The sequence below is a fragment of the Ustilago hordei genome (assembly GCF_900519145.1).
Source record: "Ustilago hordei strain Uho2 genome assembly, contig: UHO2_contig_15, whole genome shotgun sequence".
NCBI lineage: Eukaryota > Fungi > Basidiomycota > Ustilaginomycetes > Ustilaginales > Ustilaginaceae > Ustilago > Ustilago hordei.
The window spans coordinates 257,264-271,794 of NW_024545281.1; the positions used below are offsets into that span (position 1 = coordinate 257,264).

A 14,531-nucleotide genomic window follows, 5' to 3' on the forward strand; every position below is an offset into this window, starting at 1 on the left:
GAGCCAAGTCAAACCAACCAAAATCAATGGAAAAGCAAGTTGAAGTAGGTAAAAGCCACACAAAGCGTAGAGATGGTGAAGGTAGTGCTTACGGCCGAGTAAAAGGCTTGAGCATCTGAGCACGGACCACATGTGTCACAACCTACTCAAGACAAATGCTTTGTTATGCTCCGCAGTCGATGCGGCTCTCTGCCGCTCTTCTTTTGTATATAAAGACTCCTTCTCTCTTTCCTCGCTCTCTCTCTCTCTCTTACCATCATCATAAATCACACGAAACTTCAACTAAGCACAGGTCAACAAGTTCGAAGCGATGGATTCTTATTTTTTGCGCTTTCTTCTGTTAGGTTTGAGGCCAAAGCTTCTCCAAAATCACACCACTCTATGAGTTCACATGGTAAGCTTAAGCTCAAGCTCACACAGCCACAGTTTGTCGCCAGCCGTGGGAATCGAGTGGCTTGTTCCTATCCTTCCGGATTTGTCCGAAGACGAGTGAGTGGCTTGAGAGGTCAAAGCTGTTGGAAGAAGCGCTCTTGAGCTCGACTTTGCGGATAATGCTAGGGTCCAGTCAGAGGGCAAGGCTGGTAGAAGCATTTCCCAAAGGCTTATAAAAGCTTCTTCTTACCAAGACAATGAGGCCTCGCTTACCACTTCATCTACCCGACCTCCTTGTCTCCAAACGGCAACCTCATCTCGCCAAGCAGCTGTCAGGCTCACATCAATCTCGAAACTCAACTTTAACATCGACCGAGAGCATTCCGCAGTTCCGCCGTTGTCAGCGGGCAACCATCTGTAGGTCACGCTTGCAACGTCCTTGTCAAGGTTGCGAGCCAACCCCTAACCCTTCTACTGCTGATAAAATTAGGCTCAGCCATAACGGCTGAGCATCGGTTGTTGCTTGCCTGTCAGGGTCCATTCACCTCGGTCTAAATGTGTCGCGTGGAGAGTCTACTGTAGGGCGAGATCTGCTAGGCGACAAGTCTTTCTGCCATCGCCTCACGCTTGTGCTCTCAACCTCCCCAACTTAAAAACTGCGTCGCAGACCTGTCAAATGTCTCGTCAATCAGTTGATGGCCAGCGACCCCCTCTGCGCCTCCGCTCTCTATTGGCCTAGCGGCGGTGAGAGTGGCAAATAGGATCGGATCGAACGGCAAACGCACATACATAAAGCGCCATGTATGCAATCCGCATCGACCGTCACTCGAGGAGCCTCTTGTCTTGCTGCCAATTGCATCTTAAGCGAGCTTCCAAACCGACAGCATGAATCTCTCGGACTTGGCTAGCTACTTTGAACAGACGGCTACTCGGATGCCTGCCATGCCTTCTTCGCCGCAGTCAAACTTGGCGCTGCTTTCGATCAGACAGGCTCCGCCAGCCGAAAGAAGCACCAGCTTCGACATCTATCCGCTCCAGCTCAAGCAAGAAGAAAGCGACAGTGGCAGCTACAACGCCACTCCCTTGGACACCTCGATCGCAGCTTTGTGGAGGCACTTGCCACCTTCCTATCGCTCCACCGAGGCATTCAGCAGTGGCTCCGACTCGAGCTACTCGAGCTACTATCCGAGCCAGACCGTTTCATCGCAGTCATCCTCCTCCACGCTACCCTCTACTGTGCCGACCAGCGAGCCCACTCCGAATGCAGCGGAAACTATACTCGACATTTGGCAGCCTGCAAGCGCTCCATGTCAGCCCGCTCATCTTGAGTACACTCCTGGCTTTCCTAACTCGTTCACTCCCATGCCTTCTCCCAGTGTCAAGCCTGTGAGGACGATGGAAGTCCGTCAGTCAATGCAAAGGGACCATGAACCACTCAAGAAGATCGAAGAGAGCATCCATTGCTTCTGGCTCGTCTCGGAGAATCGCATGAAACAGATGCAAGACGAGCTCACGGGCATAGCAACTCGCCTCAAGGCTTCAGAGAGCGAGCAAAACAAGATGAGCGAGAACATGGCACAGGTGATGCCTCTTCAAGTTCAGATGACAGAGAAGGCGATCGAGGCAGTCAATGAAAGAAAGCTCATCTTCAGCCGCATCGAGGCACTCGAACAGTCTACCGAGACGTGGCAGAAGCAAATGAACAAGACGCTTCAGGAGATGCACTCCGAATTTCGTGCAGGGATAGAGACCATGCTGGAGCTGGCACCTAAGGGCCGCAAAGCACCCATTCCCAAGCCCCTGGCTGAAGCAGCTTCCACAGCATCAACGTCAGCTCCAGCATCCGCACCAGCATCCGCACCAGCATCCGCACCAGCATCCGCACCAGCATCCGCACCAGCAGCGGGAGCAGCCAAGACCAACAATAAGAGAGCAAGTCCGCAAAGCAAGAAGTCGGCTGGCAACGTCAAAAAGTCCAAGATGCAGAGCAAGGATGAGACTGAAGGCAAAGATGCTGCCGTGCCAACAGTTAGCACTCCTGCGAACACGGCGCTGGCAAAGGCAGAAGACGCCAACCCAGCGCTGTCTGCTCGACCTCAGCGACTTTCAGTCAAGCCGCCGCGTGGTCCATATGACTTGATGCATTCCCAACCTCAGCTTCGATCCTCGACGCCAAACATGCACGATTACCAACGAAGCTACAGCTCGCTCGTTATGGCGATCAGGCCTCAGCGTGGCCATGCGCAGGCCTGAGTCTTGTCATTGCGATCCAGTCGACCTCCAGGCAGCACGGTCTCTTTCAATCTGCTTATTTGGTCCAAATGATTGAGCAGCAATCGGCCCAATAGCAATACTCGCTATGTAAATTCAGCAACCATGTCATCGGCTCCCCGCACAATCATAGTAGCTTTGTACCATAATGTAAGCGATAGCACCAATAAGCACCCTATTCAGATTTCACACATGGCCATGCTTCGGCATGATCTCTGCACCCTCAGAGCAGCAGCAACTTCCGTGAGGTGGCTGCGGGATGTCAAGTTGGCTGATTACAAGGGGCGACTACACATTTGACTGACAATCTCGGCAGCAAATGTTGATCCATCAGCATTTGCGTCAGATGCAAGTAGCCTCGACGAGAAGCGAGCAAGCGACGAGCTCTCGGAGCGTTTCCTTGAGAGACCTCAAGCTGAACGAGTGATTAGACTCGGTCCGCAAGAGAGCGACCAGACTGCCGTGTGAGAAAGAAAAAGAGAAAAAGGCTCCGAAAGCAAAGCTCGTTTAGAAACAGAGCGCAAGAATTCGCAAGCAACGCTCTCTTCTCACTTTAAAGGGCCGCGTAGCAAAGGAGCGTAGCAGGGGAGCATGGCAAAAGCGAGAGAAAGGCTCCGAGCTTTCGGTGCGTTCCTGTCACTCTCCCCTGCTGCTGCAAAGACGGCTTCCCCCCACCTCTTCAAAGCTCCTTGCGCTGTTCTATAGCCTCACATCAAGCATTCGCACCTCGACTTTTCTCTCTCCTTCTTCAACCCACCTTCTCGCCACCATCTCGCCACCTTCTCGCCACCATCTTGCTCTTTAAAGCCACGTCCGAGCCTCTTTACGTCCATCTTTGTAGTCCACTAGAGCTGCGATCTGAAGCACGACCCCTTGCACTCTTCCCAGCCCATTTCATCAACCGCGACCTAGACGCCGCTGTCAAGAGGCTCCTCCTTCAACACCAAAGCGAGCTTCATTCGCGAACAGATCCTGCCCTCACGCCCCTTTCTCGCGGTGCATATCCTGATAACATAGCCACACCGCTCGCAGCTTTCTGTAAAGTGCCCGAGACACAGCATCGCCATCAACCTCGCTTTCTCAAGCATCGTCACCTAGTAGCATTACAAAAGCTCTCGCCATCAACCGTCGCAATCTTCATATCACCATACTTACAATATCATCCCAGCTAACCAAGTCGACATCATGAACATGAACATGACATCGAACGACCACTCCAGCATGTCCGGCATGTCTGACATGGGCGGCTCGGCCTGCAGCATGAACATGCTCGGCAACTGGCAAACCATCAACACCTGTCTTCTCACCTCCTCATGGCACATCCGAACAGAAGCTCAGTTTGCCGGCACCTGCATCGGCGTCTTCTTGGTCGTCTTCCTCATCGAGACCGTGCGACGGTACAGCCGCGAGTTTGACCGGTGGATCCTCGAACGCGCCATCATCCAGCGTCAAGAGTCAAGACGTCGCACACAACACCTCAAGGCGGAGATGGCCAATCGTCTCGCTGCAGCGGAACCTTCACAGGACCGCACAACCTTGAACCTCAAGCTTGAACAGCTTGACTCGATCTTCTTCGGAATCCCAGCTGGCAAAACTGGATGCCGTCAAGCTGCTCTCGACTCGATGCGATTCCGACCTCTGATGTGGCAGCAGCTCTTGCGCTCGCTGCTGTATGGTGTGCAGTTTACCGGTGCTGTAAGTTGCATCTCTATTCCATCATGTGTCCGATTGCGATCTGATGCTGATCGTCAATGATCTTTTCTCTTCTTGGTCCGCTCTTGCAGTACTTGATCATGTTGATCGCCATGACCTTCAACGGCTACATCATCATCGCTATCGTGCTTGGCGGCATCTTTGGTCACTTTTTCTCAACATGGGATACGCTTGGCTCTGCGCATCTCGTCGATGTCGATGCGATGTCAGGAGGTGGTCTTGTCGGAACACAAGTCAAGAACGACGCTTCTCCCTGCTGCCAGCCTGGCTCGGGTGCAGACTCGGCCAGAGTCTCGAGTGACTCGGACGACGGCAAGAATCTCAAGCAGCACCTTGTGGCTTTGCCAGACCACGGTTACCATAACGGCGCTTGCTGTGTATAGACTGCTCCTCCTCACCATGCCAATGTCATTAACGCCTCTCATGAAACCATACAACTTTTGCTGTCTGCCTGACTGCCTCTGCTCGCATGTGAGTGATTGATTGTGAAAGTTGCATGCTACCTTGAGACTGCGATTCTTGACTTGAATTGTTGTGTTATGGTCCTGCGCTCAAGACAAATAGACTTGCTAGACAGCTAGTAGCCACAGGCAAAGGCAAGCGCAAGCGCGTGGGACGTGCATCTTGACAAATGCGCAGACACGCAGCTCAGCGGTGCGTTTTTGACCAACACTTCCTTCGCTTCCAAGACTTGTCTCGGACCAAATCAACTTTTTGAGAGCCATCCTACCACACACCACCACTTGACTGCTCTTCACTCCAAGAGTCAGATTGCATCGCGTCACCAGCGCAAGAGCGATCGTCCATCATGGCGTCAACGAGCGACAACAACGCCGCTGCTTCGGCCAAGGACGAGGCTGTCGACAGCACCATCAACCAGTCCGCTACACCGGTCGCAGAAGCCACAGCAGATCAGGACGGCCCTAAAGTAGACTCCTTTGCGGCGAAACACCACCAAAGGGAGGAGACAGAGGCGACATCGTCCGAGGCCCTCGCCCATGACCTCGGCAAGCTCGAGATCGAGCCGCAACACTCGGCCAGCGAAGAGGCCAAAGCCTCCACCATGCAGTCCAAAGCAGCACATCCAGCAGATGACGACGAGGCCACAGAGAATTCCGCGCCGCAAGGCCGCTCGGAGAAGCTTGATTGGGAAGAGAGTCAGAGCAAAGAGTTGGCTTCTGCCGATAGCAAGGAAGTGCAGGCACCGACCCACCTCGGAAACAGCGTTCAGCAAGAGACTTTGACAAGCAAATTGACTACAGAAGCACTTACTGCGTCAGAGTTCAAACAGCAAGATCATGTCAAGGATACGGATCTTGCGCCGCAACCATCTACCACCAATACAGAGACATCAGCTCAGGACCCGTCATTTTTCGAGCCATCCGCATTTGCATCCGCACCTCTCACGTCGACCACCGCAGAGTCTACAGACACCAAAGGCGAGTCCCACGCCGAAGGGAGCGCAGCATCGACGATGCAGCCTTCTACATCTGCTGCGCAAAAGCTTGGACGGGCGGATCGAGAAGCGCTTGCCGATCCCGAAAGCGTCGCCGCTATTGCTCATGCCTTTGGTCGAGACTCACCAGCGCTACGCTCTTCCATGGATACTCCCAAGCGGGTCGCTACTCCCTCCGAGCTCCCTAACGACACCCTACAGGCCAGTCAGAGCTCTTCTGACCCAGAGAAGCAAGCACTCAAGGCTAGCGATGAGGCCGCTGCATCTGAAGCTACTCAGCCTTCAACCAGCTCTCCCCCCGCAGCGGCAAAGAGCAGAGGCGAAAAGGATGCAAACAACGAGAAGAGTGCTTCGCGCAGTGGTGGTGGTATTCAGATTGGCAAAGGCCCGCCTCCTTCCACACATGCGAGCGAAGAGTTGCCATTTGACTTTAACCGATTCCTCGAGCAGATGAAGCATCGAAGTGCGCAGCCCGTCGGCGAATACGTCCGCAGCTTCATCAAAGGCTTTGCTAAGAAGCCTTACCGCACTCAGGACCAGATCAAGCTCATCTTTGACTTCCTCGACTTTATCGCCGCGCGCATGAGGGAATGCGATATATGGAAGAACCAAAGTGATGCCGATTTCGAGAATGCAAAGGAGGCGATGGAGAAGCTTATCATGAACCGACTCTATCCGTACACTTTCACACCCGCCCTCCAGAACGAAGGGCGGTGGGCAGTGCAGACCGATGATTTGGAGCGAGATCGGGTACTTCGACAGCGCATTCTTCTCTTCGGCTGGTTGAGCGAGGAGCATCTCGATGTGCCCGTAGGCGATCATTCGCGAGGCTTCATCGAATTCTCCATTCAAGAGTTGCTCAAGATCAACCACTACAAGGCACCACGCGATAAGCTGATTTGCATTCTCAACTGCTGCAAGGTCATTTTTGGCATGATCCGACATCTCTCGACGCAGGAGAATGCGGATACCTTCATTCCAGTGTTGATCTTTGTGGTGCTCAAGGCGAACCCGGAACATCTCATCTCCAACGTTGAGTACATCAGCAGATTCAGGAACCCAGATCGGCTGTCGAGCGAGTCAGGCTATTATCTGTCGAGTTTGATGGGTGCTATTACGTTTATCGAGACGATGGACTATACTTCGCTCAGCAATATTACCCAAGAGGAGTTTGAGAACAAGGTGGAGGAGGCTGTTTCGCACATGGAGCCCTCAGTGGCGGCAGCATCGGGAGCGGCACGAGGGAGCTCGCTTGCACCACCCACCACACCACCGCCTAGGGCTTCTTCGTCTCCATTCGGCGGCAATGCAGAGCATCAGCGCAGTGTCAGCGGACAAAGTGTTTCAGCACCATCTGCACCGGGTGAGGAGGCAGCCAAAGCACTTCCCTTCACGCCTATCGCAGCGACGCTTGCCGATGACACGCGTGCCTTCTTCCTGCGCACGGGCGAGGCAGCGCGCACCGGTCTAAGTCGTCCCATGGGAGCGTTGGGCAGACTCATCAACGAAGGTATCGAAGGCATTCGCACGCCTAGCAGCAGCAATAACGATAGTGGAATGTCGACGGAGCGTCCAAATTCACCCGCTCCCAACTCAGCACCTGCATCATCTGGCATGACAGCTTCCACGTCAAGATCCAAACTTTTTGGTGGACTTTTCGGCTCTCTTGACACCTCCTCCGACAATGCAGCGCAAGAACGAGCTCGTACAGCAGGCTATCCTGGGCAGCAAGGGCAAGGACAACGACCAAGAGGTATGCTCCTCGATGATGAGCCACAGACGCCCTCCACCAGCGATCTTTTGCAGGATGGTTTCCACGCCTATCCCTCAGGAGGTGCTCCCAATGGCCCCCAGCACCTGCTCCGGCCGAACATGCCCCAACGAGGCTACTCGATCGACGAGACCATGTACGACGACGAGTCTGCCGGACGACGCAACCTCATGGCTACCTCTGCACACTCAGCTTCTGGTCCGCGTGATGCAGATTACTATGATGACCAAGAATCCGACTTCGAGACTCGAGCACCACGGAACGCGGCAGAAGCAGAACAACAGCGACGTCATGCGCAAATGCAGCAAGACTTCGGTCTGCACTCCACCCCGTCCCGTCGATCCAACGCTGCTGGAGAAGAGCAACTGCAAGCGGGTAGGCGCGATGAGATTGCATACGAGAATGCGCAGACGGAACAAGCTATCCAACGATCGCTAATGGATCAGGCGACATTCGGAGTAGTAGAAGCAGCTCAGAACTCTGCTAGCCTCGAGACGCTCAAATCCATCTTCCCGACCATGGATGAGGGTGTGATAGGGATGGTGTTGCATGGTTGTGAAGGCAACGTGGAGACTGCCATCGACAGGTTGTTGGAGATGCAGTGATCTTCACACTCAATGCGATGGTGGACTTCGATGATGCTGTGTGTATATGTGAGTGAGTGAGTGAGAATCCCGATCCAATTTGAGCACATGTCCAGGTTGTGTTTCTTTTATGGCGAAAGCATATGTTATGCGAAAGACAGTCCTGAATCCTCAGCGCCACCCTCTCCCCTCATTCGGCCACAGAGAGCCTCTCCCTTTCTTCTTGGCTCAAGGTTGGTTGCTGTTGCATTGCTGTGGTAAAATAGCCCCGTGTCCGAGCTCGATTTGGGTGCGATAACTAGCGAAATGGTGATGGATTCGACGCGCGTGTTTCGACTTGGCGTTTGACAGCTTATCATCATCGTCTCGCCGTCCGAAGCTTGATACCGCTCGAACAAATGCTCAGTTGACAGACAAGAAGAGCAGCGAATCCTTAGGGAAGCCAGAAGCACTTTCTTGAAAGATATGGTCCAATGCTTCCCGCTATCAATCCCAAAAACAAAAAAAACCGGCGAGGATTCCGAGAAAACTCTCTCTTCTCACGAAAGGAAGAAGAAGCCAATCGTGTGTGGCTGAGCTCCAATACACTTCTTACAAACTCCGACTACTCGCTCCCTCGTTGCGAACACTCCGGTGTGGAAGCAAATTGCGAAGGGAGCTTGCTTAGTTGTTGAGCTCGATAAGACGGATCGGAACTCTTTCGAACGAACACGACGACGAGTGGAAGCACCTTCATGCGCATTATATCCATTCTTGCGGCTACGAGCACGTTGCCATCTCAAGTCGAAGCAAGAACGACGACGACAAGAACAGCTCCAAGGCGATTTGGGAATCAAAGTCATCCCAGCTGAGACGCTGGTGAACTTGCGAAGCTTCAGTCCTCCATTGACTTTCGAAAGGACTCTGGAAAGCGCTTCACAGCCGTGAACTTCGAGCTCACGGTTGTTCCGCCGCTTCACCTTGGCCACCAAAGAACCGGTATTGACGACCAAGACAGCATACACGCAAGACTGTCCTCAGCAACTCCATCCTTCCCTTTGATTCAGACTAACCTCGCTGTGCTGGAAAGATACCCAATAAACCACGCCACAAATGTACCCCATTCCACTTCAATTCTCTCTCTCTATGTGATACCCTGGACTCGCTTGGAGATTGTTGGCAATGTTACCCAGCATGAACTTCCATCCTCCCCCGACCCACCACCACCATCAGCAGTTCCAGCAGCACTTGCAACCACAACCATCCTCCTTCAACCCCGCGTCCTTACCACCACCACCACCAACCACCATGGACACAGCATGGCCAGGAGACGAAATGCTCCACAACTACCTCTGCGACTACCTTCGCAAACGTGACTACAACCAAGCAGCCAACCTTTTGCACGTCGAAGCCGGTCTCGACCCAACCGGACCAGGACCTATCGATGCACCGCAGAGTTTGCTGTTTGAATGGTGGCTTGTATTTTGGGATTTCTTCACTTCTCGCTCAACCCCTGCTCCTGTCACAGCTCAGTCGAGTGCTTCTGCTGTTTCAGCTGCAGGGCAAGATGGGAGAAGCAAGAGTTTAGCAGCTGCAGCATTACCACAATTGGATCTGGAAGCGTCACGGAAGTTGCGTTTGACTAGACCAGCGAGTCCAGTGATGATTCCACAGTGTATGGATATGATGTCTCTCGGCGGCAAGGGGATTGATGGGTTGAGCGAGGAGGAGAGGCGGGAGGTAGGAAAGAAAGTGAACAGATTACAGACTGCTCAGGGGGAGGCGCAGTTGCGGTTGGCTCAGTTGCACGGGTTGCAGCCGCCTAAAGGGCTGGCGGATGGAATGCAGGGGGCGAGGTTGAAGAGGAAGGAAAGCCCAATGGGTGAGATGGGGAGAGTTGTGCCGCCGCTGCAACAGCAGCAGATGGGGAACGTCCCGTTGATGAGACGGCCATCACAGCCGGTGCAGGCGCCATCACGGCTTGGAGGCATGGTTTTCGCTCGGGCTTCGCCGCAGTCGATGATGGTGCAGCAACAGCAGAGTCCCGCTGCCACGCCAAATGGGTCTGCTCCCCCTAACTGGAATCCAAACGCTTATGGACGTCAACTATCCTTGCTAGCACCAGATCCAGCAACACTGCAGCAGCAAAGGACGACGAAATATCCTTCAGGTCTGCCTTCCACTCTTAGTCCTGCAACGGAATGGCCCCCTTCAGGACAGCAGCTAGTCCAGCCCACTCCTCAACCGTTAACTCAGGGCAATACCAACTTTCAACAAGCAATGCCACCTCAACAAAAGCTCCAGATGAGCCTGCCACCAACAAAAGCCTCTGTCTTTGCTCCTGTCTGGTTTGCTGATAGCAAGGGGAGTGCTCGGTTGGAAGAACATAGCAATGGTGTAGGAATGGTTCAGGGAATGGGTGCAGGTGGGAATGGGGAAAGAGTTCTCACTCCGTTTGCGGATCTGGAGTACGACTTTAAGGTGCTATTGTCGAATAGTACACAGTTGTGCAATTTAGGTGTCGGGAAGGATGGCGGGTTCGGCTAAATGCAAGTGGAAGATCTTGAACAGCGCTCCTCTTTCAATCTCTCTTCTCAATTGGAACAACTCTGAGCCTTGTGTAGGCTCTTTCTCAACAACATCTCTGGAGGATGGTTCAGGCGAAACTTGCTTCAATTCTGTATCGGCCATGTCATCTTGTCTCGGCAATCACTAGCAATACCGCTGCTTCCTGATCCGGGACTGTGCAATCACACAGACCATCGTGTTCGTTTGCGGATGATTGAATCAGATTGCTTGTTGAAATGCAGTTTTGCTTACTATGCCCAACACTTTCTTGACGCGAAGCTAACGACTAGACTAGGGCTCAGTTGTGCAGCTTTCCAACGGTCTCCTTCTGCAACTGCCCCGGCGACTTTTCGTGCTTCTCACCGTGAACGGCATCCTCAGATTGAGTTGGAACGTCGTTCGGACTACCAGACATGATTCCTTTTTCTCCTGGAGCTCCACGCTGCTCAGAAGCCTGCGCGGTTTCCTTTTGAAGTGTCTTTGGGTCCTTAGAGTGTTTGTCGGCTTTTACAGATGCACCGGAGTGAGTATCTTTGTTGAGGATGTTTGGGTCGTCTGTTCGTCGAACCTGCCAAACACAACAGGGGGGTAGATAGGGGAAAACCAAATAAAATCAGTATGAATTTCAGGGGAAGAAAGAGCTTGGTGGGTTTGGGGTGGTGGAGCTTACAGCAGAAGTAGCGATCGAGCGAGAGGCTGAGGCTCCTACTCGAACAGTGGAGAAGAGGTTGGTGCTTGTACGAAGAAGAGACATTTTTGCGATACCTGATGTTGGCGTAAATGACGGTAGTGAGGAGAGAGGGAGATAGAGAGCGGAACTAGTTGAAAAAAGAGCTGGATGGGAGCCATTAGTAATCCGGTCCCCAGTGCCGTCTTTCGATCGACGGTCAGGCTGGCTTCAGGGTCACCTCAGAACGAGAGGCCATCGCTTTGAGCATCAGTTGTGACATCACTCTGCTGCGCTTATGCCTCCACTGTCTGTGCAAGTTCAGTGCTCCTTTCAAGTCTTTGTTACTTTTCTTCAGCCTAACAAATTTGAACTTAACAAATTTGAACTTAACAAATTCGAACTTAACAAATTCGAACTTAACAAATTTGAACCCTCGTGTGCTCCCACGTGGCGGCTGTCTTGGTATGCTCTTTCTCTCCCATCCCAAGTCTCGCCTCGAGCTCTGACATAAGCAGCATGGCCTATAGTAAGTGAGCAAGACGGCAACAAGGCCGAAGGAGCGACGCATAAAAGGTGGGTCTGAAGGTAAGCGACGTCCGAGCCTTTTCCCCTCACGGCGGGGAGAAATCTAGTCAACGAGTCCAGGCCCGACCCCCTTTTCCTCGATCAAAGATCATTTGCCACTTTTCATACGGAATTCAAGCTTAAGCCAACCTGTGGGCTTTCGGATCGTTTGATACTCCCGCTCACCGGTGGGGCCCTTTCATTTCGTTCGAGACTACCGCCCACAACGAGAAGATCCTCCATCTTGGCAAGTCTGTAGACGAACAAGACCCACCTTTGAGCAGCTGTTCAGGGGTTAGCTAGCGAGTGGATCCTGTATGTGTGCGTAGCATATAAGCACCACACACTTCTGAGCAGCTCGAGTCGGGAATATGACCACTGACGATCCCCCCCCTCAACCTCAACTTTGGCTCAGACGCCGATATACCTTGAGTATGAAGCTGCTCCTACTGTTCTCAGTGCTGGCCTTGGCATCAGCCACTAGAGCTCACTTTACCCTTGACTCGCCACCCACTCGAGGCTTCAACGAAGATACAGAAAGCGAACCATTCTGTGGCGGCTTCGGTAACGCCTCCGCCTCCCGAGCACCCTTTTACTACCCGCATGCACCAATCTCTATCACTTCCCACCACGATGAAGCCACAATCAACGTCTACCTTGCTCTCGGTACTGCGGATGGCTTGCAGTCGTTTTTAACACTTCCACCTCTCGTCACCGATCTCAAGGTCAAGGGTATGGGTGAAAAGTGCCTCTACGTCAAAGGGGACAAAGTGAAGGGTGTGGAAGAGGGAAAGAATGCAACGATCATGGTCGAATACTTGAGTGGGTCTCATGGTAGGCTGTATCAATGTTCGGATGTCACGTTGACTAAGGACGACAAGACTGGTGGTGGTCAGACTTGCAAAGGAGAGGTTAAGGAAGGCAGTGCTGCACCTGCTGGTAATGGCACGAGTGAAGCTCCTCCTTCGACAAACGCGAACGACAGCGTCATGATGGCTTCGGCTCCTGCTATCGGCGCAAGCATGGTATTCGCATTGATGATAGCTGGATTTGCCTCTCTGATGTAGAGCCTTGGATATGGTGGACATCGTACTTGGTTTGCATCCTCATGAACACAAGCAAGCTGTGAAAAGCCGAGATCTCATCGGGATCTGGTTGATTGACCCCGATTTTGCATCTGTGGAGTAAATGTCTGACCGTGGCTCGTGCGTTGCAATTAGGCTCAATTTCCAGCCCTTTTTCTGCTCCTGTTTTTTTTTTTTTTTTTTTTTTTTTTTTTTTTTTTTTTGCCCTTTTCGCAGCGCAGCATTTTAGGGCGCCAGGAAAAAGTACACAACAAGGTGCAACCTCGACAGCAACAAGGCAGAAACAAGATGGTGTGAGTGAGACGTAGGGTTATTGATCTATCCTGGTTCATAGTTAGTGAGAGTAACTCTGATTGCAAGTTCACCGGAGCTGTGGCAAATGGCGGAGAGATTTTATTTGAATCACAATCTCCCCGTGATGTGACTGTGCAGGTTTGCGATCGTAGTGTTGATCTTTGGTTGGAGGAGGTATGACGATGTGACAAGAAAGCTGGATCCTGCAAAGGGGCGATGCATTTATACCTCTGAGGGGGGTGGCTATGGCTTTAAAAGACAAGAAGAAGATACTTTATCCGGCTCGAGGCAGTTAGTAGACAATGGCTGACTCGTGTGGCGTTGAGATTTTCGAGTAAGCATGTTAGGCCCGGATATATATTTTCTCAAAACCCTTTTTCCCCTTTTTCCCGAAGCAGCAGACAGCGATATGGACGAAAGAGGGCCAGAAAAAAATAATTGAAAAATGCCAGACTGGGCTATTTTACGGGAGCACGAGCCCTTTTTCTTATTTCTTTTTGATTTTTTCTTTGCTGTGTGACCGATCAAGAGAGAGAGAAAGAGAGAGGCCAAAAAAACAAAAAACAACAAAAAAAAAACAAACCCTGGCCAATCAATTCAAACACACACACACACACAGCCTCGCCTATCGCCTCCACCAACACTCACCACCATCCATCTTGAATCACCAACACCATCGCACATCCACCGGTACCAGTCGACACCTGCAACGACTACATACCCACGGAATAGTATACAAGCTCGTGTGCTGCTGCTTACCCGCCAAGGCCCATCACGTTTGAACAATTCGGATCGGCTGCCAAGTTCGTACCACAAACACGCGTTCGGTCACCCGCATACCACTTCTAAGGAGGACCATCACTTCCGCTTGCACCACTTACACGATACCACAACATCCCCCGGTGTGCTCTACTTGACTCAGCTCTGTAATATCTGCTCGGCTGCTCCTTTGTAGCGTGTTTCTAGGACTCAAGACCCACGTACGAACACAAGAACTTCTCCGCATCTCCGCACATCTAGACCGGCTTCCAGCAATACAGCGCCAGTAGTCCGCACCCATATTCCTACGCCTGCAACGAAAAGCCTGTCCGACTGGCTTGTGCAACAACTGCCTATTGGCTTTCTCGTTCCGTTCGACTTTGATACGGACTTGAAGCTCTCCGACAATTTCATATACAGCTTCGGTACAAGAGCATCACTGTCA

General features: G+C 52.3%; 6 protein-coding genes across 6 annotated transcripts; 5 read left to right on the forward strand and 1 right to left on the reverse strand.

Moving 5' to 3' along the window:
* Window positions 1-1,257: 1,257 nt before the first annotated feature.
* Window positions 1,258-2,625, forward strand: UHO2_05756 (uncharacterized protein; the record flags this gene model as incomplete). The annotated part of the gene is made up of 1 exon (XM_041558655.1): window positions 1,258-2,625. One exon carries the CDS (start codon window positions 1,258-1,260, stop codon window positions 2,623-2,625), a length of 1,368 nt encoding a protein of 455 aa, XP_041414589.1.
* A 1,203-nt stretch (window positions 2,626-3,828) lies between these two features.
* On the forward strand, window positions 3,829-4,739 carry UHO2_05757 (uncharacterized protein; the record flags this gene model as incomplete). The annotated part of the gene is made up of 2 exons (XM_041558656.1): window positions 3,829-4,338; window positions 4,428-4,739. The coding sequence occupies 2 exons, from the start codon at window positions 3,829-3,831 to the stop codon at window positions 4,737-4,739; spliced, it is 822 nt and encodes a 273-aa protein (XP_041414590.1).
* A 425-nt stretch (window positions 4,740-5,164) lies between these two features.
* Window positions 5,165-8,188, forward strand: UHO2_05758 (uncharacterized protein; the record flags this gene model as incomplete). Its single annotated transcript, XM_041558657.1, has 1 exon — window positions 5,165-8,188. One exon carries the CDS (start codon window positions 5,165-5,167, stop codon window positions 8,186-8,188), a length of 3,024 nt encoding a protein of 1,007 aa, XP_041414591.1.
* Window positions 8,189-9,340: 1,152 nt separating this feature from the next.
* UHO2_05759 (uncharacterized protein) lies at window positions 9,341-10,693 on the forward strand (the record flags this gene model as incomplete). Its single annotated transcript, XM_041558658.1, has 1 exon — window positions 9,341-10,693. One exon carries the CDS (start codon window positions 9,341-9,343, stop codon window positions 10,691-10,693), a length of 1,353 nt encoding a protein of 450 aa, XP_041414592.1.
* A 319-nt stretch (window positions 10,694-11,012) lies between these two features.
* On the reverse strand, window positions 11,013-11,468 carry UHO2_05760 (uncharacterized protein; the record flags this gene model as incomplete). The annotated part of the gene is made up of 2 exons (XM_041558659.1): window positions 11,013-11,282; window positions 11,385-11,468. 2 exons carry the CDS (start codon window positions 11,466-11,468, stop codon window positions 11,013-11,015), a joined length of 354 nt encoding a protein of 117 aa, XP_041414593.1.
* A 914-nt stretch (window positions 11,469-12,382) lies between these two features.
* On the forward strand, window positions 12,383-13,015 carry UHO2_05761 (uncharacterized protein; the record flags this gene model as incomplete). The annotated part of the gene is made up of 1 exon (XM_041558660.1): window positions 12,383-13,015. The coding sequence occupies one exon, from the start codon at window positions 12,383-12,385 to the stop codon at window positions 13,013-13,015; it is 633 nt and encodes a 210-aa protein (XP_041414594.1).
* Between the last annotated feature and the right edge of the window lie 1,516 nt (window positions 13,016-14,531).